At 43.0% G+C, this 27931-nt stretch overlaps 1 protein-coding gene across 4 annotated transcripts in view; it reads right to left on the minus strand.

Moving 5' to 3' along the window:
• The window catches only part of LOC137630519 (stomatin-like protein 1), a 122533-nt gene that overhangs the window by 19736 nt on the left and 74866 nt on the right, over window positions 1–27931 (minus strand). For 3 of the 4 annotated variants that reach the window (XM_068362032.1, XM_068362031.1, XM_068362030.1), the window contains one exon: window positions 24701–24757. The exons of the other annotated variant lie outside the window; for it this stretch is intronic. In XM_068362032.1, coding sequence (XP_068218133.1) covers window positions 24701–24757 — 57 coding nt within the window. The remainder of the gene's footprint in view (window positions 1–24700; window positions 24758–27931) is intronic. 4 annotated transcript variants of the gene reach the window in all.

Raw genomic sequence — 27931 nt, forward strand, 5'->3', positions numbered from 1 at the left:
CCATTTTAGAGAAAAACCAAAAGCAGTCATCTCTAGATAAGTTCCCTGTCAAAATTGAATGTAAAATTTAAAACAAAGACAACTAAGTTTTCATAAAACTTAAATTATCTGATTCACTTGGTGAGTGTGAACGTTGTTCAAGAGGAAGAAGTCCTGTTATTTTACTAGACCTGTTCAATGGAGGGAGATTTTCCTCCCGAGCAGTAACCCTGCCCTCCTCCTCCTCGCTCGTCTCCCTCACACTAGCCATGACTCTTCACCGTGATTTATTAATTTGTATCCATTTTTTATGTTAGGGATAATAAATTGTTCATTAACCCTTTTACCCCCAAAGGATGATGTACTGGTACGTTTCACAAAACTCGTCCCTTTACACCCATGGACGTACTGGTATGTCCTTGCAAAAAACTGCTATTTACATTTATTTTTGCATATTTTTAATTTTTCAATATTAAACTTAGCCGGTGATTATATAAGCTGCAGCTCTGCTGCCCGACAGAAAAACTCTACGCTCAAAATCCGCCAGCGATCGCTATGCAGGTAGGGGGTGTACTTCAACAGCGCCATCTGTCGTGCAGGTACTCAGTACTCAATGTAAACACAGAACTCAATTTTCTCTCTGTCGTGCCACCGGCAAGACCTACTAAATTCGCTGTTGCTTACTGGATTGGTTTTCACATATTTTGGTGAAGTACACATTTTAGTTTTGAACGTTCGCTTTGCAGACGTTATCTTCAATACATCCTTGCATTCTTTTGTTGATATCGGATTATTTGTTGACGACTTTGGATAGATTTTGAATTCCCCTTTGACTAATTCAAAATGGCTGACCCTTCTCAAGTCCCTAAGTTCAGGAAGTGTAATGCTAGGGACTGTTCAAGGCGTCTTCCGAAGGCCTCTATCGATCCTCACACCGTTTGTTCCAATTGTCGGGATAAGACCTGTCAATTGGAAGATCGATGTGAGGAATGCGTTGGGCTTTCGGAATTCGATTTCATCGAATTCCAGAAATATACACGTAGGCTAGAGAGAGATAGAGTCAGGAGAAGTTCATCTCGCTCCGTTGAATTTTCCTCTCCTCATGCCCCACAACCTATTCCTTCCCCTGTAGTGGTTGCTCCTGATCCCCCTTCTAGCACTCAACAACCTTCGATGGCAGATATGATGCGTGCCATCCAGGCTCTGGGTGAGAGAGTCGAGTCCTTGGCTAGTGACCGTAACCAACTCATGGCAGACGTCAAGGAGTTGAAGTGCAAGAGTGCTGTGGGTAGTGACAAAGTGAGTGGTAGTGTTGTGGAAAGTGTTGTGGATAGTGTTGCGCTTGAGGGTTCGTCTGTTCGTGCCTGTTGTCCTCCCAGACCGGGACCTCTTGCAAGCTCCCAAGCCCAGGGGAGAAGCAATGTCGTACGACCAAAGGGTTCGAGAGGCTTTAATCAGCGAACAGACGTTCCCTCAGTGGTTTCGGGCGTATCTAACCAAGATCGCCCCACCCACACGAAGACGAGAGAGCCCATTTATTCCTCGTCTGCGGAAGAGGTTTCTCGAAAGAAACCATGGACCAAGGTCTCGCGGCCTCTTAAGCGCAAGTCGGTCCCTTCCGCGCGAGTCCAACGGCCCAGTTGTAGCCACTGGGTCAGTTCGGACTCGCTGCAGTCTTCCGATGACTGCTCACCTTCTAAGAGAGGCAAAGCGGTACCGCATCAGGCAGTAACACCGTCTGTTGCCGCACCTGCTCCTGTAGACCCTAAGTGGTCTTTGCTGCAGACCAAGCAGACACAGTTAACGTCATTGATGCAGGACTTTCGTGCGGAGAAGGTTGACACTGCACCAACCTCTAGCCTACAACCACCCACGGTTGTGCGTCCAGTGGACGCTGAGGCTACCTTCTCCCGCACTCCAGCTGTGAGAGTCCCGCCACCCATGCGTTCCAGTGTACCCTGCCAGCCGCATGTTGACGTTCAGCGACGCACGGAACCTTCCGTTGACGTTCGCGAGTTACAACAACAGCCTAAGTTGTTTTGTTTTGACGCGGTGCGTCAATCTCCGCAACCCAGTGTGGTTACCTCTACTCGCCCACAGCAGACTAGACAGTCTGGAGTAGACGCTTTGCGTCCCCGCGCTGCTATGGTTGTTGCCAGTTCACAGACTGGGCAACAGTTCCATGACGTTGCGTCCGGTTCAGTCACGCATGCATCCGTGCTGCCGGACTCAGCTGACCAGCCGATTCCTACTCCTTTGCCGCTTCCTCCTCAGTTTTCAGATGATGGACTCTCTGATGATGACGACGCTGCACACATTGACGACCCACATACGGACATCGACGAACCCAAGACCACGCAACCCTCCTTGGACTTTAGGAAAGTTCTTGCACTGTTCAGGGAGATGTATCCTGATCAGTTTGTATCTGCGGCTCCACGCTCTCCTCCGTCAGAGTTTGCTTTAGGCACGCAGTCATCCGCGCCTGCCTTTACGAAACTCGTCCTCGCCCGCTCGTCCAAGAGAGCTTTACGAGTGTTAGGAGATTGGATGCAGTCCAAAAAGAACCTTGGGAATACAGCATTTACGTTTCCCCCTGCGAGACTCTCTTCCAGATCGAGCGTCTGGTATGCCACGGGAGAAGTTCTTGGCTTGGGAGTTCCTGCCTCTGCCCAGGGCGACTTCTCAAGTCTAGTAGACTCTCCCCGCAGGCTAGCCATGAGACGCTCTAAGATATGTTGGTCTCCTTCAGACTTAGACCATCTGTTGAAAGGAGTGTTCAGAGCCTTCGAGGTTTTTAACTTTTTGGACTGGTGTCTGGGAGCTTTGGGCAGGAAGATCTCCCCTTCTGACAAGGAAGCTTCCTTGCTCATTATGTCCTGCATGGACAAGGCCATACGTGACGGATCCAGTGAGCTTGCGGCTTCGTTCGTATCCGGGGTCCTCAAGAAACGGGAAAACCTTTGCTCTTTCCTGTCAGCTAGAGTAACACCGTGTCAGAGATCGGAACTTCTTTTTGCTCCTCTCTCAAAGTGTCTCTTCCCAGAGGACTTGATAAAGGAGATTGCTGCCTCCTTGATTCAGAAAGACACCCATGACCTGGTTGCGTCCTCTGCCCGCAAAGCCACCCCTTTGCCTACCGTGTCTAGACCCAGGATGGACACTCCAGCGTCCAGATTCATTCCGCCCTTTCGTGGCAGAGCCTCCAGCAGAGGAGGTGCTCGTGCCGAAGGGAGACGTGGGAAGAAGAAAGGTACCAAATCCTTTAAAGGCAGAGTCTGACTGCCACCTTCTTCAGACAGCAGTGGGAGCCAGACTCAAGAACTTCTGGCAGACCTGGGAGAAAAGGGGCGCAGATGCACAATCTGTGAAGTTGCTCAGAGAAGGGTACAAGATCCCGTTTGTCCGCAAACCCCCTCTAGCAACGTCTCCCATCGATCTCTCTCCCAGGTACAGAGAGGAAGACAAGAGGCTAGCTTTGAAGCAGGAGGTGTCTCTCTTACTAGAAAAGGGAGCGGTAGTCAAAGTCCGGGACCATCAATCCCCGGGCTTCTACAACCGTCTCTTCTCGGTGGTAAAGAAGACAGAAGGGTGGAGGCCGGTGCTAGACGTCAGTGCGCTGAATGTCTTTGTCACAAAGCAGACGTTCGCCATGGAGACCACAAAGTCAGTTCTAGCAGCGGTCAGGAAGGAAGACTGGATGGTCTCTTTAGACCTAAGGGACGCATACTTTCACGTCCCCATCCACCCAGAATCCCAACCTTTTCTGAGATTCGTTTACGAAAAGGTTGTCTACCAATTTCAAGCCCTGTGCTTTGGCCTAAGCACGGCTCCTCTTGTATTTACGAGGCTGATGAGGAATATTGCCAAATTCCTGCATTTAGCGGATATCAGAGCCTCCCTCTATTTGGACGACTGGCTTCTAAGAGCTTCTTCCAGTCGTCGCTGTCTGGAGAATCTAAAGTGGACTCTAGATCTGATCAAGGAATTGGGTCTCCTGGTCAATATGGAAAAGTCCCAACTGGTCCCATCCCAAACTATAGTGTATTTAGGGATGGAGATTCACAGTCAAGCTTTTCGGGCTTTTCCGTCGGCCCCCAGAACAAGTCAAGCCCATGTATGCATCCAGAACATGCTAAAGAAGAAACGATGTTCAGTCAGACAGTGGATGAGTCTGATAGGGACGCTTTCATCCCTGGAACAGTTCGTTTCGTTAGGGAGACTACACCTCCGTCCCCTTCAATTTCACCTAGCTGTTTACTGGAAAAAGGACAAGACGCTAGAAGCGGTCTCGATCCCCATTTCCGAGAAGATGAAGTCATCACTGACTTGGTGGAAGGACAGTATCAACCTCAGAGAGGGTCTGCCCCTGGCTGTTCAGACCCCCAACCACGTTCTCTTCTCGGACGCATCGGACACGGGCTGGGGTGCGACATTGGACGGTCGGGAATGCTCGGGAACGTGGAACTCGAATCAAAGAACGTTACATATCAACTGCAAGGAGCTACTGGCAGTTCATCTGGCCTTGAAAAGCTTCAAGTCCCTCCTTCAAGGCAAAGTGGTGGAGGTGAACTCGGACAACACCACGGCCTTGGCGTACATCTCCAAGCAAGGAGGGACCCATTCTATGACGTTGTACGAGATCGCAAGGGACCTCCTCACCTGGTCAAGAGATCTAAACCTTTCTCTAGTAACGAGGTTCATCCAAGGCAATATGAATGTCATGGCGGATTGCCTCAGTCGGAGGGGTCAAATCATCCCAACAGAATGGACCCTACACAAGGATGTGTGCAAGAGACTATGGGCCACATGGGGCCAACCTACCATAGATCTCTTCGCAACCTGGATGACCAAGAGGCTCCCAATATATTGCTCACCAATCCCAGACCCAGCAGCAGTTCATATAGATGCCTTTCTACTGGATTGGTCCCATCTAGACCTTTATGCATTCCCCCGTTCAAGATTGTCAACAAGGTACTGCAGAAGTTCGCCTCTCACGAAGGGACAAGGTTGACGTTGGTTGCTCCCCTCTGGCCCGCGAGAGAATGGTTCACCGAGGTACTTCAATGGCTGGTGGACGTTCCCAGAACTCATCCTCTAAGTGTGGACCTTCTACGTCAGCCACACGTAAAGAAGGTACACCCAGGCCTCCACGCTCTTCGTCTGACTGCCTTCAGACTATCGAAAGACTCTCTAGAGCTAGAGGCTTTTCGAAGGAGGCAGCCAGGGCGATTGCTAGAGCAAGGAGGACATCCACTCTTAGAGTCTACCAGTCGAAGTGGGAAGTCTTCCGAAACTGGTGCAAGTCGGTATCAGTATCCTCGACCAGTACCTCTGTAACCCAAATAGCTGACTTCCTATTATACCTGAGGAAAGAAAGATCTCTTTCAGCTCCCACTATCAAAGGTTACAGAAGCATGTTGGCAACAGTCTTCCGTCACAGAGGCTTAGATCTTTCCAACAACAAAGATCTACAGGACCTCCTTAAGTCTTTTGAGACCACGAAGGAGCATCGTTTGGCTACACCTGGATGGAATTTAGACGTGGTACTAAGATTCCTGATGTCAGAAAGGTTCGAGCCACTACAATCAGCCTCCTTTAAAGATCTCACTTTAAAGACTCTTTTCCTGGTTTGCTTAGCCACAGCTAAAAGAGTCAATGAGATTCACGCCTTCAGCAGGAACATCGGATTTTCATCTGAAACGGCTACATGTTCTTTACAGCTTGGTTTTCTAGCCAAAACCGAGCTACCTTCTCGTCCTTGGCCGAAATCGTTCGATATTCCAAGCCTTTCAAATATGGTTGGAAATGAACTAGAAAGAGTCTTATGCCCTGTTAGAGCTCTTAAGTTCTATTTAAGACGAACTAAACCTTTACGAGGACAGTCAGAAGCTTTATGGTGTTCTATTAAGAAACCTTCTTTGCCTATGTCAAAGAATGCAGTTTCCTATTATATCAGACTGTTGATACGAGAAGCTCATTCCCATCTGAATGAAGAAGACCATGCTTTGCTGAAGGTAAAGACACATGAAGTTAGAGCTGTCGCTACTTCAGTGGCTTTTAAACAAAATAGATCTCTGCAGAGTATAATGGACGCAACCTATTGGAGAAGCAAGTCAGTGTTCGCGTCTTTTTATCTTTAAGATGTCCAGTCTCTTTACGAGAACTGCTACACCCTGGGACCATTCGTAGCAGCGAGTGCAGTAGTGGGTGAGGGCTCAACCACTACATTCCCCTAATTCCATAACCTTTTTTAATCTTTCTCTTGAAATGTTTTTTATTGTTGTTTTTGGGTTATCCGGAAGGCTAAGAAGCCTTTCGCATCCTGGTTGATTTGGCGGGTGGTCAAATTCTTTTCTTGAGAAGCGCCTAGATTAGAGGTTTTGATGAGGTCCTGTAGTATGGGTTGCAACCCTTGATACTTCAGCTCCTAGGAGTCGCTCAGCATCCTAAGAGGATCGCGAGGCTCAGTAAGGAAGACGTATTTAAAAAAGGCAGAGTAATTGTTCAAGTCGACTTCCTTACCAGGTACTTATTTATTTTATGTTTGTTATTTTGAATAACTGCTAAAATGAAATACAAAATCCTTAGCTCATAATAATGTAAACAATTAATGCTGGTCTCTACCCACCCCCCTGGGTGTGAACCAGCTTATATAATCACTGGCTAAGTTTAATATTGAAAAATGTTATTTTTATAATAAAATAAATTTTTGAATATACTTACCCGGTGATTATATATTAAAGGACCCTCCCTTCCTCCCCAATAGAGACCCAGTGGACCGAGGAGAAAATTGAGTTCTGTGTTTACATTGAGTACTGAGTACCTGCTCGACAGATGGCGCTGTTGAAGTACACCCCCTACCTGCATAGCGATCGCTGGCGGATTTTGAGCGTAGAGTTTTTCTGTCGGGCAGCAGAGCTGCAGCTTATATAATCACCGGGTAAGTATATTCAAAAATTTATTTTATTATAAAAATAACATAACTTTTTGAGAAACTTCAGGCATTTTCCAAAAGAATGAGACCAACCTGACCTTTCTATGACAAATTAAGACTGTTAGAGCAATTTAAAAATTATATATAGCAAAATGTGCTTGAAAAAAAAAAACCCAGGGGGTTAAGGGTTAGAAAGTTCCAAATAGCCTGGAGGTAAAAGGGTTAACTACCATTATAAAACCTTTAAAAAGGAGTGTATAACTGTATTTATGGATTTGTGGAATACATGGAGTGAAGTTCCCATATCTTTTATAGAAATAAAATATTTTAGGATAATAACATTTTAGGTTGCAAACTTACTCCCAGAACAAACTCGTAAACTGAGATACTATTGTACAGTATACATATATGTATAAATATAATACGCATTATAGCACAATAGCGGAATTATTTTCTTTAGGTTGGTCTGTAGAAATATCTATATATTACAACTATGAGATACAGCACATTGTTATAAAATTATTACTGCAATGTAATTTTTTATTATTATTATCATTAGTAATACTATTATTATTGACTATGAAATTGACTATAGCATATTTCATATTGGGGACTTTTATCTTACTATCTTACATATCCTTAAAACATTTTTAATACTTAGAGAAGGTACAGTACTCAACTTACTAACACCCGGAGATACAAACACAAATCCAACATAATTCCTAAAATCTCAGATATTGTGTCCAAAGTTTATAAAGAAAAACTATTATAAAACCACATTATATCGTTTAATACAATGAGCAAAACAACATGTGCAATGACCTGAAATTTATTATATATGAAACGGAACTATTTGTTGAGCTTCTTGGAACTTATCAAGTTTGTAATTTTAGGACCTTCTGTACAGTAATTTCATTACAAAAGTGGGGATGAACTGTATTTTGAAGATATCTGCTTTTTCCTGTATACAAGATAGTATTTTCTTCTCCACTTCCCTCAAATGTTTTGTCAAATGAACCTATAGTCAATTCATTTTAGTGAGGCAGATTTACACCGACTCACAGGGGTGCCCTTTTAGCTCAGAAAAGTTTCCTGTGTGCTGATTGGTTGGACAAGATAATTCTAACCAATCAGATAGCAGGAAACTTTTCCGAGCTAAAAGGGCACCGCTGCGAGTCAGTGCAATTGCCCCACATTAAAAGAAATTGAGCATAGTTAGTCAGTTTACACAGGTAGATCTCTGGGACTCAGGACAATAATAGCTTTATTATTTCTGCAAACCTCTCCTGATGTTCATATTGCTTCATTCTGGATGATCGGTTTTATCAGCATTTACCCCTAAACCTAAAAAGAATAAAATTTCTATCCTTTCAATAGACTTAGGCTTAGGCCTCTAGTACTATAATGAGGCAATCTAGTGGTTAATGACAAAATAACTCATGGGTTGGGCACACCACAGAACCTTTGTGTTTCAGTCTCTGTGTCACCTTCAGCTTAATGACAGCCGGGAACAAAAGATTGCTCAATTTAGGTATTTTAGTGCACTTAAAGGTGTCTTCTTCTTGATTTGTTAATAATTACTACGCAGAGTGTTCAAGGAAATTGTTCCTGGGCAATCATGATGTGCATTCTCTTTAGTGTCTCATGTCAGGGACAGTTATGTGATTTAAGTAACAATTCCTCTTATGGAAAATTAAGTTTCTATGATTGTCAACCACATTAAAAGTTCAAAGCACAAATGGAGACTTCCCTTTAATTGAGGGGGAAATTCTGGGAAGACTAGGCTAGGTAAATATAGAGAGAATGATATTGATAATGCACCAAACTCCAATACAGCCCTTAAACAAATTAAGTTTTCATATTGATGATCTTCAAAAGCTCTTAATTTCTCTAGCTTCTTTTGTGAAATCTCAGAATTCTGGTGAGCTCAATTGAGGTGGTAATTCTGAAGTAATCTGCCCTATTTCTAACCCTAACCAGATTTCTCAGGTCAGGTCTAGAGGTAATATTGTTCTACTCAGTAAGGGTTCACAGTACACAGCTCATTACAAATTCAAGATCTTCTCATAGAGCCTGAAATTCTTTATCTATTGTTGAGCTCTCCTTTGCAAAACCCTGAATTTGAATTTGGTTTTGGATTATCTGACGTCTTTATATAAAAGGCTGTAGCATTCTTTGTCTCTTTTGTGGTTAAAGTATGTGCTTCAATGGTTAGGTCAGTCTCTGAAGGGCCAAATCATCATTGATTTCTTCTCCTATTGTGGGTCCTGTTTTGGATATAAATAGGATTTATAAATTAACTGCTTATCTGGGTACCTAGACTCCAAGTGACTCTTTGAGGTCACTTTTTAAGGATAACCAAGTGATGCTTTCCAGTCAATAGTTTTGATGGCTTTAGGGTTGTGGTGGTCTATTGGAAGCATCCCTGCCTGACGCTTACCGGACTGGGTTCGAGTCCCATTCAAACTCCATAGTTTCTTTAGTGTCTGTAACCTCACTATCCTTGTGAGCTAAGGCTGTTGGGTTTGACGGAAACTATAGGTCTACCTGCTGAGTCATCAGCAGCCATTGCCTGGCTCTTCCAGGTCCTAGTTTGAGTGTAGAGGAGAGGTTGGCACTGATCATATGTGTATGGTCAGTCTCTAGGGCATTGTCCTGTAGCCTTTAAACCACTAATTGTCAAAAGGATTTCCTTTCGTAGCAGTAGTAGAACATCAGGATTCTGCTTTAGTAGATGTTCTGGAAGAGTTGCCAACTGGACTCGAAAGATTTTATCAGAAAAAGCTTTGATGGTCCTGCCCTGCAAATCCTAGTTGGAGGAAGACTTTCCCACTTTTATCACATTTGTGAGAGCCTTCATCCTGATCCATGGGTGCTAATTGTACTAGAAGAAGGTTACTGGATCCCTCTAGCCTCCCATCCTTCCTTGTACACAAGGAACCAATTTAATTTCAAAGCCACAATTTTGAAACGAGAAATTATAAAAGTAAGTTATGTTAAATGATGTGATAGAAAAGATCTTGAACCCTGCTCTGGGGTTTTGATAAAGGTTATTCCTAGTCCCCAAAGCTTTAGAGGGTTGCAAGCCAGATCTAGATGTCTTGAAACTCAATAGGTTTACAATTCTTACTAAGTCTTTTTTTTATAGAAACACCCTCAACAGCTCTTGGGAGATAAAGAAATAAGAATGTTTTTTCAATAGACTCTCAGATGCATGTTTTTACATTCCTATTCATCTCAATCTGAGGAAATACTTTCGTTTTGTCGAGTTAAAGGTTTATCAATTAAAGCCCCAGAATTTTTGTCTAAGGCGGACCTCTTAAGTGTTCACCAAGATAATGGCCCCCATTTTTAAAAGGTTAAGGATTCTGGGACTAAGAGTTCTTTTCTACCTGAAGGATTCCCTATTTTTGAGTGATTTGTTAGAAAGGATTCAGGTTCAGCAAGCGTGGTTGCTCTGGTTACTGTAACTAGTTTCATCTACAAAGATTCTACTGATTATGTATTTGGGAATAATAATATCAACAGTTTTCTTTGGAGAAAAGGAGTAAGTCCCTTTTTCCAATTGTTGAAAAAACTAAGTCTGTCAGTTTGGATGTGGATGAGATTTCTAGGGACCATGACTTACTGTTAGAAATAAGTTCCAGTGGGACACCTAAAGATGAGAATTTCCCAATTTCATCTCAATCTACATTGAAACAAAATAGTTTATCTAGACAAATCTCAATTTCAGTGATGAAGAACCAACCTTAGTTGCTGAGTTAGTGGGAATATTGCTTGTGGTATCCCAAAGAGTTTCCTTGGAAATGAAAATTCCAGGACTTTTTATGTTAGCAGATGCTGTATAGGAAGGATTAGGAAGCAACTCTAGATCTTTTACATCCCTCAGGGAAATGAATGTTGCAGGAGTCAACTCTTCATACAATTGTTAAGAGCTTCTGGCAGTATTCAAGACTCTTCAGGACCAGAAATCACTGGTGTAGGGAAGACTGAGGCAGTGTTTACAGACAATAAGATAGAATTGGCTTAAATCTGGAACCATGGGGGAACAGGTCACAATCCTTGTACCAAATATGGAAGATGCTACCTGAGAGGAATAAAATTTCTTCCTTGGTGTATTCCTGGAAAATTGAACAACTTAGCAGATCAGTTAAGCAAGAGAAGTCAGACTCTTCCAACTAAGTCTCAATATTATCCACCAATATGTCTTGAAACCTAGAAATGGTAGGGTTGACCTAATGTACTCATGCTTTCAACATCACTGAACAAAAATAGTGATTTTTTGTTCATCAATTTACCTGTCCCTTAGCATGGAAGGTAGATGCCCTCTTACAAGACTGATCAAATCTAGATCTTTCCACCATTTGCCACTCAACAGGTGATAAGAAAGTTCAGAATTTCTATCAACAACAGAATGATGCTAATACTGTACTGAATTGTTGTTTTTGGACATGAAGGGAATGATTCACAGATCTATGACTTCTGTTATTGAAGTGTCCGGGAAGGTTGCCATACAAAATCAGTCTTCTCAGACAACCAGTTTCGAAGGTAAATCATCCAAACCCATTTGTGCTACATCTAATCTCATGACCATATTCTCAGAAACGACAGTTTTTGTGGCCGTTTGGATTGTGTATCTTAGACTCCAAAAGAGTCTACCAATAATCTGTATCAAAGGAAATGGAATGTTTATTTTGATTGGTGTAAATCTAGGAATGCATCAATGACTAGAACTAGTTTGGATTACATTGCATTCAAGTTTTACATTTTTCATTTTTTATGAAAATCACAAATGTTAAGTTATTTGTATTTTTCCTAACAGTACTTACCTCAAACTTCTTTCTTAGGAGTATCTGGGATCGCCTCCCAACTGACCAGAATTTTGTGTAGTTTACCCTACTCCCATTTTCTATGCAGGGTAATCTCTGGCAGAGTGATACGCGCCCAGAGACGACCCGGGGTCAGAGAGCATGCTTGCTCAGGTCTCGATCTCCAGTAAGTTTTTGACAGATAGGTTTCTACTAAGTCCGGCGGGCCATAAACCGAAAGTAGTTCGAGGTAAATACTGTTAGGAAAAACACAAATTACTTAAAATTTGTGATTTGTTCCAACACGGAGTACTTATCTCAAACTACTTTCTAAGGAGACTTATACCTTAGGAGGTGGGAGTGTCCCACAGGACCCAGAGACCGTGATGAGGAGAGAAAAGGGGAACCTAGATAAGAGGCTAGGTTCTGCTGACCCGCCAAGAGAAAACGTGAGAAATAGGGAAAACTACCCTAAAAACTATCTTAGTGTCTAAGTAACTCACCTCTGTAAAAATGATTGGAGATGTATTCATTCACTGACGATGTATCCCAAGGCAGTTAAAGGATTTTAGGGTCATTTCAGGGAAGGTAATAGGGAAAAAGAGGGGGTAAGGAAGGAACCTGTGTCTCTTGGATTTACTGCCCGTGGTTTTCCCTGGGACTACACCTTTAAATCTTTTGAAGCGCGGAAATGACGGGACCGAGAGAGAATCCGTCCGGGGATCTCCTCGAACACTCCTTCAAGTAGTGAGCGGTGAAGGTTGACTGACTAGCCCATGTACCTGCCCTCAGGATTTGGCCGACTGCCATGTTCTTCTCAAAGGCCAACGAAGTACCAAGCCCTCTGATGTCGTGGGGTCTAGGCTTCCCCGAAGAGGAACCCCTGCACTACTGTAGGCCCTCATGATCACCTGTCGTAGCCAGAAGGAGATCGTATATCTTGGAGATTGACTTCTTTACTAATCCTGAGGAGACGAACAGACTCTAGATTTCGGGTCGAAGTCTGGCTGTCCTCTCTAAGCACTTTCGTACCGCTCTGACAGGGCACAGAAGCAAGTCCCTCGGGTTGTCCAAACGAGGGATTGCCGGCACTGAGAATCCTTCAAACTTGGGGTCCCAGATTGCTGGATTCTGGGTTTTGGCCACGAAGGATGGTAAGAACCTGAAGGTAGCTTCACGCCAGCCCTTCGAGTGTGACACCTCGTACGACAGTCCATGAATCTCCCCTATCCGTTTTGCTGATGCCATCGCTAACAGAAAAACTGTCTTGAGGGTGAGCTCTCTGTCCAAGATGTCCTTTACAGGTTTGAAGGGAGGTTCTGACAGCATCTTCAGGACTCCAGCTACGTCCCACTGGGGCACCCTAACGGCCTGAGGGGGGCACGATTGCTCGAAGCTCTTGATGAGCATCGAGATGTGTCTGGAGGTACCCAGGTCGATTCTCTTCAGGAGGAAGACTTGTCCCAGGGCAGCCTGGACTCCTTTAATGGCTGGGATGGACATGTTCACCTCATCCTTGAGATAGACTAGGAAGTCGGCTATCTCCGGGATGGAGACCTGCAACGGCTTGATGTTCTTTGAGACGCACCACTTCGTGAAGGTAGCCCATTTTGCCTGGTATACTGCGGCTGACGAACGTCTCAGGTACCCTGACATCCTTGCTGCCGTCTTCGCCGAATACCCTTCCTTCCTCAGGAGACGCTCGATAATCTCCACGCGTGAAGGCAGAGGGACCGAAGGTTTTCGTGGAACCTTTGAAAGTGCGGTTGCCGGAGAAGGTCTGGTCTGTCCGGAAGGGGCCAAGGTGGAAGGCGCGCCAGTTCCTTTAGATCCGTGAACCACTCTCTCTCCAGCCACCTGGGTGCTACCAAAGTCATCCACAGGTTGTCCGCTCGCCTCACCCTGTTTAGGACTTGCCTGAGCATTCCAAAGGGAGGGAAGGCGTAAACGTCGAGGTTGTCACAAGGGTGTTGGAAGGCATCGTCGAGCGCCGCCCCCGGATCTGGCACAGGAGAACAAAACACGGGGAGCTGTACGTTCAGTCTCGTGGCGAAGAGGTCTATCACTGGCGAGCCCCACTTCTGAATGAGTCTTGGCCCCTTCCGGGTGCAAGGACCACTCGGACCCTACCATTTGACCCATTCTGCTGAAGCTGTCGGCCAGGACGTTTCTCTTCCCTGGGATGAATCTGGCCGAGATCTTGATCTGCTCCATTTCGGCCCATTCCAGAAACTCCGTGAGGTCGCACAGCTCCTTTGATTTCAGTCCTCCTTGCTTCTTTATGTAGGCCACCACCGTGGCGTTGTCACACATCAGTGCCACCGTGTTTCCTCGTAGCCGATGAACGAACTCTAGGCACGCTCTTCTCACTGCCATCATTTCTAGCACGTTTATGTGCAGGTTCTTCTCTTCGGCTAACCATTTTCCTCTTGCTGTGCTGTCGAGGAGATGAGCACCCCAACCCTCCATGGATGCGTCCATGAACAGGAGCATCTCCGGAGGGTCGGCTGCGAAAGGCATCCCCTTGAGGGTGTTCGATCTGTCATGCCACCACTCTAGGACTTCCTTCATCTCCGGGACATTGGGACCACCTTGTGCGGGGAGTCTCTCTGGTTCCAGGTCTCGTTTAGGTTTCATTGTACTCCCCTGAGTCTCCCCTGTGGGACTAGCCTCTCTAACAACACGAGGTGGCCTATCAGTCTCTGCCAGTCCTTGGCTCTCCTGGGCTGGTCCGACAGGAAGGGCCGTAGGATCTGGTCCAAGTTGTCCAGTCTCTCCGCGGAAGGGAAGGCTCTCGCCAACCGTGAGTCCAGGACCATGACGAGGTAGGTCATCCTGGTGGAGGGTATCAGTTGGGACTTCTCCAGGTTGATGATGATACCCAGGACATTGCAGAACTGCAGGAGCTTCGCGCCTTGCTCCCTCAGTACTTCCCCTGAGGCTGAAAGTAACAACCAGTCATCCAGGTACCGAATCAGGCGGATACCCTGTTCGTGTGCCCAGGCCGAGACTGTTGCGAAGACCCTTGTGAAGACCTGAGGGACTGTAGACAGACCGAAGCAGAGGGTCTTGAACTGCAACGTTTGGGTACTCCATTTTACCCTTAGGTACTTCCTGCTAGAGAGGTGAACAGGAATCTGGAAGTATGCGTCCTTGAGGTCTATGGACATCATGAAGTCTCCCTCCCTCAAGGCCGCTAGGACCAACTTCGGAGTGTCCATCTTGCACACGAACCTGTTGAGGGCTGAGAGGTCTATGACTGGTCTCCAGCCCCCTGTCGCTTTCTCCACCAGGAAGAGTCTGCTGTAGAACCCTGGACCCGGGTTCTTGACTGGTTCTATTGCCCCTTTCACCAGCATTGCAGAGACCTCTTTTTGTAGGGCCCTCCTTCTCAAGGGGTCCTTCGGTGCCAACCATTTCACCTGCAGATCTGGTATCAGAGGTGGGGGGTCCGCCAGGAAGGGCAACCTGTACCCTTTCTTCAGAACTGTTACGATCCACGGATCTGATCCGTAGTCTCGCCATGCTTGCCAAGAATGTTTGAGGCATCTCCCCACCTGAGGCTTCGGCAGGAGTAGGGGGCCTCTCTCCCTATCTCCTTCGAGAGGCGGGTCCTGAACGACCTCTTTTAGCGGCCGAATAGGAAGGCCTGAAGGCTGACTGCGCAGCCGGCGTTCCTCTACGGGAGGGCTGCGAAGGTGAGGCGCGAGGAGGGAAAGAGATGTCGGAGGGTGTCCTTCTATGGGCAGGTCTTCTCGCTGGAGGGGGTCTGGGTTCTCCCGCGTCCTTTAACTTCCTGACCCTCTGTACCGTCTCCTCCACCGCCTTCAGGGGGAACACTGAGTCATCCCACAGTGGCAGGCTCCTCAGGGACCTCGCTTCTCTGCCAGGGAGCCTCCTTACCACCTTGTTGAGCACAGTGTCCCTCTTCCGCAGTATCCAATTGGCGGCCTGCGCGATGGATTGGTAGGAGAGGAACTTCAGGGCCTTACCTCCCGAGCTAATAAGCTCCTTCAGCAAGGCCTGATTCTCTGGGATTGCGAGGTCGTATGAGGATTGGAACCCCACCAGCGTGGAGGCCCACCAATCCAGCCACGATGACACGTGCACCAGGTCCTTGGCCAGCTCCTCCATCATGGACGTTTCTGCAGGGGAGAAACAAACCGGGGCAGTGGTAGCCTTCTCCTCTGCCGCTCCTTGTCCCAGGATGGCGACTTCTGGCTCCACCGAATAGGGACCCGCGCGGTATCCTTCAGGAAGGTAGAACCAGCTCTGTGTCTTCCAGCCCTGGAGAAGTTTGGAGGCGCTCTGGCTCTTGGGAGCTTCTGCATGGTTGGCCACGATCTTGTCAACGTGCGCCATACCCAGCCTAACATCCATAGCCAAAGGGAGGGCTAGCGAGGGCCTCTGTTGCACAGGTGCATCCACCAGCCTGCGGAGGCTCGAGAGCCAGACTTCGTCAGTAGAGGGCTCAGGTTTGTCCAGCCTGTGGTGACACCTAATAAGGCCTATCACCCTCCTGTAGACCAAAACTTCGGCTGCTGAACCTTCTACACCGTCCTCTACATTCTCCGTCGGGCGCTTCAGTGCTTGTGACGGAGGACCTAAGATGGGGGGAGCCGCACAGGGAGGAGGCATCTTCCTGGAGTGGTCCAGTCTCTGCGTTTCAGGGAGTAGGACGGGCATCGCCGAAGGGACAGAGGCCTCTGTCCTGGATTTTTCTCTTCTTACGGTGGACCAGGGGTCTGCGGGCTTGCCCGTCGAGGGAAGGAGTCTCTCTCGTTCCGGACGATTCGTCATAGATTTTGAGGCCGGGACGCGGCTACCAGACTGAAAGGGCAACTCTCTCCGCTGGGCGGATGTAGTCGGAACCTTCGCGGACTTATGCCTGTCCCTTGGGGCCTGAAGAGACGACTCCCTCCGTTGATCATACCTGCTGCTGGAGACAAATCCTACTGGTGAACGGGACCTAGGGAGCCATCCCAAGGTGTTCGGGACTGCTGAAGTCCCCAGGAGTTGGCTATGGGGGATGGCGACCCGCACCCATTCTTCCTCCGGCGAGTCGCTTCTCCTATACTTCCTCCTGGGGGATCTAGAGCGCCTACCCACGTGGCGGGATCTGGAATGGGAACGTGAGCGAGACCGTCTCCTGCGGGACCTATCTCGCCATCTCTTATGGTCCCTCGGGGCTCCATCATCCGATGAGTAGGAGTAGGCCTCGACCGTGGAGCCCGAAGACCTGTAGGACCTCGCTGAAAGGCCTGAGTCGCGCCTCGTTGCTGGTGGGTCCACATGGTGTCCGGTCGGCGACGAAGGCTCCAGGAAGATGGACGGGAACGTAGCTGAAGGCGCTGGAGGGGAGAGGGGGAGCTCCTTGCTGGGGAACCAGGTCTCAAACTCCTCTTCCATCCTCAGGGGAGATCTGAAGGGCTTCTTCGGAGGCGCCCAAGCGAGGGGGTCTGACAGCAGCGAGTCATCCTTCTCGGCGGTACCCTCGGCTGCTGACGCACCTGAAAAACCTGCCCAAGAGGCGGGAGAAGAGGCTGCAGCAGTTTTACCCCCACATAGGATCGTCCGACAAGACGGGCCCTGCTTTCAACAGGGCTCCGTCCCCTGGACACACTCCCGTCCCTCCCCCAGGTCCCCCACTTGCCTGGATCGAAGACACAATCCCACTGTCAGGTAAATCACACTCCTGGGGAAGGGCCATAGGCCTCTTCCCCGCAACAGACTTACCTCGACCCCTACACTGGGTAGGGGAAGGCGGCAGAGAGAGACTGTCCGAAGGAACGCCGGGCGAAGCAAGAGGCGAAGAAACGCTCGGTTTCCTAGGTGAACGTCTAGAGGTCTTCTTCTTCTTGATGCCGTAGCGCACCCACTGCACCTCGTTCCAGGACTCGCACTCCGGACACGTGACTGTAGGGGAACACACCCTGCCCCTACACGAAGAACAAAAGGAGTGCGGGTCAACTTCAGGCTTAGAGAGGAAGGCGCCACACAATTTACCGGCCATAGGCCCAGGGCAATGACGGGGATGCTCCATAATGCACTAATAAGACACCGCGAGACACAAGAACACAGAGGGAAAAGGATAAGGAAGAGCACAAAGGGACCACGTGGGAACCGCGTGAGACACAAAAGGGGTCGGGGACACAAAGGGTCACACTGGGTAAGAGAGAGCGTCGGGATGTTATCCGCGACGCGACCAGAAACTTACTGGAGATCGAGACCTGAGCAAGCATGCTCTCTGACCCTGGGTTGTCTCTGGGCGTATATCACTCTGCCAGAGATTACCCCGCATAGAAAACGGGAGTAGGGTAAACTACACAAAATTCTGGTCAGTTGGGAGTAGATCCCAGATACTCCTAAGAAAGTAGTTTGAGGTAAGTACTCCGTGTTGGAACAAATAAACTTTCAATTTCAGCTATTGCTTAATTCTTTACTCAAGCATTTGAGATTAGTTCTATCCTTTACAGGCTTTATAGAGGATGTGTTTAGGGATTTTATTTTTGTAAGACCTCCAGCAGTTGGGTATATATTTTTTTTAATTTAGATGTAGTTTTACAATATTCAAAAGGTTTGAGTTTTGAATCTGAGAAATCAATTACAACTTTTAAAAGATTCAAGCTTTGAATCTATGGAAAATCTTTCGATTAGGGATGTCACAGTTAAAACACTTATCGTGTTGACATTGCTGTCTTCTAAGATAGGCTTTGGGGAACATAAGGTGATGATCCCTATTTTACATATTTTTAAAGTTAAAGATTATATTAAGACATTGAGTTTACCACAATTCTTTTAAATCCTCGCTTTTGAAAAGGATGAGAGCATTACATCAGAAAATTAATTTCTTCGTCCGATAAGAGCCGTTCAGTATTATTTAAACAAAACTACAAACATTAAGATATGGCATTCCTAATTAGTTTTGGGATTAGAACTTCTAATTATCCTCTATCCAAAAATGCAATGTAATTTTTTTTAGAACTTCTAATTATCCTCTATCCAAAAATGCAATGTAATTTTTTTTAGAACTTCTAATTATCCTCTATCCAAAAATGCAATGTAATTTTTTTAGAACTTCTAATTATCCTCTATCCAAAAATGCAATGTAATTTTTTTTAGAACTTCTAATTATCCTCTATCCAAAAATGCAATGTAATTTTTTTTAGAACTTCTAATTATCCTCTATCCAAAAATGCAATGTAATTTTTTTTCAAAGTTTTATTACAGAAGCTCACAAAGAATTGCTTCCAAACCTAATGAAAACCTTGAAGGCTTCATAACAATAGAGGTGCAGCTACATCTCTTAATTTTTCCAGAAATCTTTCTTTAAAAAAGGGTTTAGATAGTAAGTCACAGGTACACCCAAGTAGGTTTTTGCTAAACATTATCTTAGAGAATCCTGGATTGCTTTAGGTCCTTATACATTAGTAGCTTCTGGTTATGTGGTCTAATAATTTTTGGGGGTTTAGTTAATGTATAATTTTCTCAATCAAAAAATTTCTAATGTAAGTTATGTTGTGTTGGGATTATATAGAACTTGCAGTCTCTTAAATTTCTTATTCCCAATCTAGATATTAACCTCTGGTATTATTGTTCAATTAGTTCTTTATCTTATAGCATAAGATTTTTTTCATAATTCTGACCATCAAAAGGCTTAATACTACATAGTAATCAAGAAGTTTTATTCCAGCTATGAGCATTTTGTGAAATGATTTTTCTAATCAGGCAGTTGAATCAGTGGAACTTTCGAAGTTCAAACTTGCAGCGACTGTCTTTTATGTTGAACAGGCTGACATAAGCCTTTCTTCTTAGTTTATATATGGCAGATCTATTTTTAAAGCTTGATAGTAATTGCCTCAATTACTGCAAAGATAGTTGAGGCTTTGATCCACTTACTCAATGGTGATCCTGCTCAAGGTTCTACTACTCCTAAGAGTTTTCACTCTCTGTCCACTCCCTTTCTGTCTTAGCCTGTAAAGTGAATCTGGAAGTGGCCAGAACTTCGGGTTATAGGGTTTATGAAAAAGCCCCAGGGGTGTACTACCTCCTGACCCAAGACTTCCGGATTGGGTGACAGGGGAAAGTCGATGGAGGCGGCTTCTTCAATGAATGTGGAGGAGGGAAACTTGGCGATCCTGTGATGGATGTACCTTCTGACCTGAGTCAAAAATTTTTGATTTAGTGGATAATTAAAGACCTATCTATTACAGCACGCCCCCAGCTAGCCCCAAAAGAAGTTATTCTGATGCCGTACAAGTCTGCCCTAAATATTTTTGAAGAGGCAGTCTCAAACGCTTCAGGTTTTCTTCTAGACCACAGTTTGCTTAATGCTTCAGTGGTCAGAATGACAGTGCTAGGCCCCAAAAAATAACTTCTTGACCAAGATGTCATCCGAAAACATGAAATATATTGCTTAAAGGAGACTTTGCACTTCCTAAAGAATGTCTCCCCTTTATAGGGGTGCTCCTAAAGAGTTTGAAGGATTCATAAAAGAGAGGTTTTCGTGAAATATTTCTCTCTAAAAAATGGAATACTCAAGTAGGTACCAATTAACAAGGTGATTGTTTTCCTTCCATTCTAGCCCATCATAGAACAGCAGTATTTAGTGCCTAACCGACCTTGTTAATCTAGTGTTTGTCATACCCTCTTTGGAAGTGGGAACTGCAAAGAAATGGCAAAGTTACGCTGTAAGCCTAATTACAAGGCTTTACAGAACTTTGTCATAACCAAATTCAAGGAGAGACGTCATATGCTAGCCACTTGCGATCTGGATTAGGCCGAGGTACTGTACAGGAGTTTCTATATAGTGACCCTCTGTGTAAATTGCTTTTCCCCAAAGCTTTAAAATTGAAGCTAATGCATTGGCAATGGCCACTTCACTTCCATGAAAATGGACGGCAGGATCTTGACCGTAATTATAATAGAAGAAACTATTCTTTCAAAAGTCTTTAGCCTTTAGTAGGAGCCAACAAAAGTGTTTACAAAACTATTTTAGTCAGTGATCAAACTCCTGAAATTACACTGAGTTCCAGTCATTGCCTATTGGGATGACTATATAGTTTGGGCACAGAATGGACCTAAGATCAGTCCTATTTGCAATGAAAGAGAACCACAAGCTTGCACTATTTGTAGCTTTGAGTGAGGATTTTAAGGCAATGGCAAGAGATGCCTTGAACTTGGACTGAAACAGATGGTCATCGACTTATCTGTTTTCTCCGAGTATGATTTCGAAATGTTTGAATATCCTTCAGGATTTGTAAGGGACAGCTGTGCTAGTTGTTCCACATTGGCTGAACAGCCACTGTTGCAGTGTGTGAGACCAAGGCTACACCCTCTTCGATTAACACAGCTGAATCAGAAAGTAAAGTCGAAATATAATATCTTCCTTCTTTCTGACCCAGATCCTTCCTAATTGGATTTACTCTCCCATATAAATGGTCTGGAATTGTCAGCTCACACCATGACATATTTGATGAGCTGTAAGACTTCTTCCACTAGACAATACCAGACTTTTTGCCTTCCTTTGTGACCCACCTCTTTGAGGATAGGGAGCTTAAGCCATCAACAATTTTGTCACACAAATCTGCATTGACAGAACCTCTCAAGTGGACTTTTAACATGGATTTAGAATAAAACAAGTTTCAAAAGATTACTTAGTCTTTTGCTTTAAAAAGACCATTCCTACTAGCCCTCTCAGTATCTGGGTTTTTTGATAGAGTTCTTGGTTTTTTACCAAAACGAGATAATTCTACCATTTCCATAAAAGAATTATCGTACTTCAAAGGGTTCTTTGCTTGATAGCATTAGCCTTGTGAGCTAGACTCTGTGAGCTCACATCATTACATAAAGAACTGGAGTCTATCACGATCACCCATGGCCGTCTCTTGATTCTGGGTCGCCTGTTTTGGGCAAAAACGAAGTCTACTCAGAGGCTGAATCCTGTTTATATCACAGCTTTAGAGCTTGGGGATGGTAACATCTATCTGGTGTTTGTCCTGCAACTGTACAGTAAAGTATTTGCAGAGATCCACATATTTAGAAGGTAGTCTGTTTCTAAATTCCCAGACTAACAAGTCCCTTTTATAGGGAGTATCCATGTTCTTATAACATTCCTCTTCAAAATGCTGATCCTCTCACCATCTTTAAAATCCAGGAGAGTAGATAAAAAAAAAGCTGCTTCCTGCTTAGTATTTTAAAGTGTTTATGACACACTACCAGAAACAAATTCAAGTGGTTCAGAATGCATGCATGGTACTCAGTTCATCCGTAGCACTCAAAAGGAGAAATCAGATAGAAGAGGTGGCCCATAAACCAGGTCTCATAGTAAAAGCACCCTGACAGGCTTCTAGCTCTTCCCTGGGAATTTTCTTTATTGGGTGTGTTTTCTTCTCACCCATACATGCATGAATTGGTGTTTGCTTGGTTGTTGAGGATTTTTCTTTATGGTACATGAATCTACTAAAGTATTGCACTGGTATTAGTCCTGGGAGACTACACAGCACATAAAAGGGGTTTTGACAAAGGAAAATCCTATTTTTGGAGTGGTACTATGTTGTCTATTTAGGGAAGGGGGATGCATGAACTTTACTCCAAATATGAGAATGATGGCTGGACTTAGACAAACTTCCAGGTAGTACTGTCTTCAGCATTAATATTGGTTCTCGGTAATGATATGTTGGTGCATTGGTTACCAGACAAATGTCAGCATTGGAGGTGCTGTGATTGGCTCAAGAAAGCCTGAACCCATGGGTATTCCTTTAACACACTACGTCTGTGGTTTGACATTAAAGGACTGCCCCTAGAGCAGGGAGGCAATATTTATTTGGTATTTCATGTCATATAGGACTTCCTGTTCTAGCATTTATCAGGAAATTCCTTGGAGACCACAAGCACCTCCCAAAACTAGGATTTTCCTTTTTCAAAGCTTCTTTTTTAGTTTGTTTGTTATCTCTACTCTAGACTACTGACGAGTCTAGAATTTTGAGTAATTTTATTCCTTTAAAACTATAAATGACTTATCTCTTTTCTTAACTGGTGACCCACTTGCACCTGAGTGCAGAAGTCAGCAATAAAAACATCAGGGGAGGCTCATACAAATAAAGAGAATTTTAGCAATATAATTTGTTATTTCTATTCTAACCTGATGTTCACACACATGGCCATCCTCCTCTCCACTGACTTTTAGTATCAAGAAAGATAGAGAGTGATTTTGACTTTGAGACTAAACGACAAAGGTTCTGTGGTGTCAAAGCTATCTGTTTTTGCCATTAACCTCTAGATTGTCTCATTGTTTTACTAGAATGATAAGTTTATTGAAAAGGAAAAAAAAAATGGAAATTATTGTTTTGTTTTATGTGGTAAATATCTATAAAACTGAGCTTCCAGAGAGAAGAAAAATAAACATCAGGTGAGTATAGAAATAAGTTTTAGAATTAAATTCCATTTTTTATAGAAGCATGATTAAACAATATTGTTTTCATTAAAAAAAATGTATTGACTAATTCCTATTAGTTTACCCGTGCAAACTGATTATTCTTTTGAATTAGATTCTTTAGGGTTAACATTTATGAAAGGATGGAAGAAGAGTATAGTTAAAACAGTATATACTCTATCTGGTACAACAATAAAGAATTACTAACATAATAAGGACATTGGATAGAAAGCTAATTATAAATCAAAATAATTATTTTCAAAAGAATATTCTCAAATTGCCAAAATGTTTCAAGTTCATTCTCTACATAATTGACCTTGGCTTGGGGATGACTAGTGAAATAAGCAAATTTTCTGTTGAAATCTGCCAGTCGATTAAATAATATTTTTTGCTTGCTGCATAGAAATGAATTCAGGTTATGAATACAGTAATTTAATGATAATAATAAATCAGGATAAAGTTTTTTCCCATTCATGGGTCAAGTAGACTAGTAAAGTATTGGGTTTATAATTTGTGTGGACAAAATTAGTTTATCTCAAGGCCTCTGTAATTGTAAATTGAAAAACCAATTCTAGCACAGTACAGTATTGTCTTCCATAATGCTTTTCATATTTCTTGATAGGGATAATTTTCAAATCAAGCCCTTTATCTTACATACCTCTATACTGTACACTTTTTTTCCTAAGAAACTACTGTATTTTAACCTAATATTTTCTAAATCACCTCAATGTTGTTATCACTCTTACACAGTACCATCTCATGAGAAAGGAAATTAATTCCTCCTTGAAGTTACTTCCTACTTTACATTTTTAGATTATCATTGGGCAATCCTTCAAGGTGAAGTTAAATGGATGAATTGTCGTTCAAACTGCAAACTTTCTAGCATGCTAACAGTAAGGCAACTAATTTGCATGCTATATTCTCTCAACACCTACAGCATTCGTATTTTCAGCTGCCTGTACATATTTCTCTTATTCAATATCCAAATAGATCTATCAGTAAGCACTGCTATAGTTCAAGCTTCTGAAACTGAGCCACAAAATATTTTTCATTGCACAGTACTGTAATCTACTCACTATGCACAATTTGAATATACAGACAGACTTCAGACTTGATCTGAAAGGATAACCCATTTAGGAAGACCAGAATAAACTTACCCGAAAAAGTTTGGGTTGTAAGAAGGGAAATTGAGAGTGACTAGTAGATGGGTAGCAATGCTGATGTAATGAAAAATATCAACATGAAAGTATCATAAGCAAATTCAAAGTCGATAAGTCTAAAGCAAAATAGCCGAGGCATTATTCACATACAATTCAATATTACTATTGGGTGCTAAACCAGCATTCTAAACATCATCCTATGCAGAACAGCTTCTGAGGGCTTGATCCCTGTTTACTCCCACCAATTGCTGCCTGAACCTCATTTTAAACCCTTCTGTATCAAGGTGTTTAAAATACCTGGCCAAAGAGAATTATATTCATCATTACCCTTTCAATCAAAAGACATGCAGTAATGCAAATATACGTGTAGGTGTGTGATGAATACCTTGGTTGTTAAGCTGCTTAGGAGGATGAGTATTTCCGTCTGATAAACCCAGCAAATCTGTGTGACGAAGATATGGGTAAAATTAGGAAGTCTTCAGAAAACAGTACCCCATGGACAAGTTCATGGGTATTAACGGAAGATAGTGACTTGCATACAGGCTTCAGCTAATAAAAATTATTCAAAGCAATGCAAATTATAATAATCATAATAAAATGAGCAAAATCATCTAAGATGCATCAAAACCTAGCAAGAAAATTTTGTTTAAATCAAAGCAAATAAAGTCAAGCTATGATATGAATTAAAGACTTCTATACTGTACGATTATGATAACTTGATCTACAGTACCAAGACTGAAACTTGAAAATAACTATAATATCTAATTTACTATATTTATCAAACATACTTTTGCCTAAGGGCAATGATTATTAAACCAAGCCCATACTATAAAAATCATAGGACACCGTTCCTTACCAGACAGCAAACAACTGTAAAATGTATTTTTTTTTTTTTTTTTTACATTACTAGCATTTTATTTATTTTTTGTGCAAACAAAAATGGTGGAATATCAATTGGCTTTATTCTTTCATTTCAAAGTTATCTTGTCTTATTTACTTTTAAAAGCTTATTGTATGTTAACTAAATAGCAATCTCCATTTCATGCAGAGCCTAGCGCTTACATAATTGTTTAGCTTTCCACCTCTTAATTTTTGTGAAACAATAAGCTGACTTGGTTTTGTGTCTGATAAAGGGTATTTCAATTCACATCAAAAGGTAAGAATCTGCAAGCCACAGCATGCCAAAATCATATATGTACAAAGTACCATACCGCCTTCTGCAATTGAACTCATGATGAGAATATAGTGTATACTCAAATGGTCATTTATGTAAGGCATAGTCAAGCATAAAGAATAGGACATAAATTAGGAAATAAAAATATAGATACATTTGATACTCATAAATTTTACAGAAAAAAAATGAAACCATTATTTTTTAACTACCTTATTGAATGTAATTCTATGATCAGCATCAGAAATCCCATTGGAAAATAAGCCTACTACAGAATGATTCAATAACTAACAGAATATCCCAATAATTATTCACCAAAAAGTGTCCTTTAGTAAACTAAACTTATAAAAGCTGCTTCAGTTTAAGATCTGACATTAAAATATTAATTCTGAAAATGCAGAGAACAGCCAACTAGAAAAACCACCAGAAAATGAAGCATTACGTATCGTTTATATACTTTACTGTAAGCAATATAAAAGTTTTGTTTCACCACAAACCCAAAAGCTTATAATTAGCCCACGGGCTCTCGAGAACAGCGTACTTCCACAAGTGAAAGACATGAACAATAACCAGATGATGATACTGATTGGGAATCACATGCACCTTTTGTGTTTAACTTATAGAAGTGGCTTGGCAATAACCACAAAGAATGGTTCAAGTGTTACTTCCTTTAGCTTATTTTTCTGTCTGTCTCGGCATAAGCAAGAATCTGTTTCTACTAAATGGGAACTAATCAGATCCAATGTTTCGATCTCGAAGTAGAGGAATTTAATGAAAAAGTTAAGTGATGGGCATGCAGGCTCAAAATCCTATCTACTGTTATATTCCTAGTTACGTTCAGAGTTAAAGTGAATTCAACCGAGCAGTTGTCATACTTGGCTATTCTCTAACAATAACTGGCAAACTGTTAATACAACAGAGTAGAGGAAATTTAAGTAATTCAGGTTATATAGTCTGGCAAACTGAGGTGTTGGCAATAGGAGGCACCTCGGATACCTTACTGCTGATGCTTTCCTTTGGTTCTGCTGTTTTGGGGGTTACTTCTTCTAAATTAAAGATATCCATGGTTGAACATGTTAAATTTTACATGGTCTTGGAATCTGTCTTGCCTGAATCAGGCTACTTTTTACTGTACTACATAAGATGTAAGAATATTTTCTAGTTTGTTATTAAGAGAAGAGAACATTGAACCTCTTGAAGGTTTAAAGGCTGCTCATGAATGGCAAAGGCAAAGGACAGTCACAATGCCCTAGAGACTGAGCATATATCCATAAAATCATTGCCAAACCTCCTCTCCACCCAAGCTAGGACCAGGGAGAGCCAGGCAATGGCTTTTGAGGACTCAGCAGATAAATCTATAGGCTCCCCAAATCTCTCATCCTTGGCTCATAAGGATGATGAGGTTGCAGGCACTACAGGAAACTTTAGTTTGAGCGGGACTCAATCTCTCGTCCAGCAGAACGCCAAACAGGGACGTTTCTAATAGGCCAGAATAAAAATTTGTTTTGCGCTCTGATGCTGTTACATTCCTTTTAGGATTCTGGCAAGATTTCATTTGTGGTCAATCAGGTATCTAATAGGAATTGTTTTGATGCAGCAAGTTCCATTATTAAATCATTTTTTTTTGTATCAGAACTACAGTACTGAACATAGTTCAGAGAATTCCACCAATCTTTGTTGACTTCCTAAAGTATTTAATTAATTTAATCTAATTCATCTAAATTTGTCTAATTCATCAAGTTTCCTTCCTTTTCACATTACTATGATGAAGAATTAATGATATTTTGGCCAAGTAAATACAGTATTTTCATCACCAGCTGCAGAATTTACAACACGATCCTGAATAATAATTAGCTAGAAACAATTTCATGTGTATAATTATTCTGTCTTATCTGAGAGGATACTGCTAACTTTGCTAAATAAATAAGTAAATTTTCCAGTATTTTCCTTTTCTTATTTAATGATGTTTGGATTATTTGTTGTTTGCAAGTTTAGTGGTAAGGTATTTCAGTACTTAGATCTTTCAGATTTTATCTATATTTACAATTAGTTTTTGTGGTTAAGATTTTAAGAAATTAAAGTACAGTATGTGTCAGGGTTCCTGCTGGTCACATGGGTTTTGTCATCAATACACCTCTCATTAGAGAAATCCAGTGAAAAGTTTGTGGAACTAGTTATGTAATGGCACACCTTCTACTATCGTTCCTTAAGAATGCCACAGGATGGCTTACTTTAATGAATTTTTACTTTGACTATCCCAAGAATAGCTGTCAGGTATAGACAAATAATTCGTCATCTCAGGTGACAGCCATGGATTCCTTTGATTGCATTTTAAATGAAGAAACATAGGCATCATAATATCTCCCATCTTTAATAAAAAAAAAATCATAATGATCATGAGATTGGTGTTACTGTATGGACATGAGTCATGGTATAACAATGAAA

This window comes from Palaemon carinicauda, chromosome 38 (assembly GCF_036898095.1).
Source record: "Palaemon carinicauda isolate YSFRI2023 chromosome 38, ASM3689809v2, whole genome shotgun sequence".
Classification (NCBI taxonomy): Eukaryota; Metazoa; Arthropoda; class Malacostraca; order Decapoda; family Palaemonidae; genus Palaemon; species Palaemon carinicauda.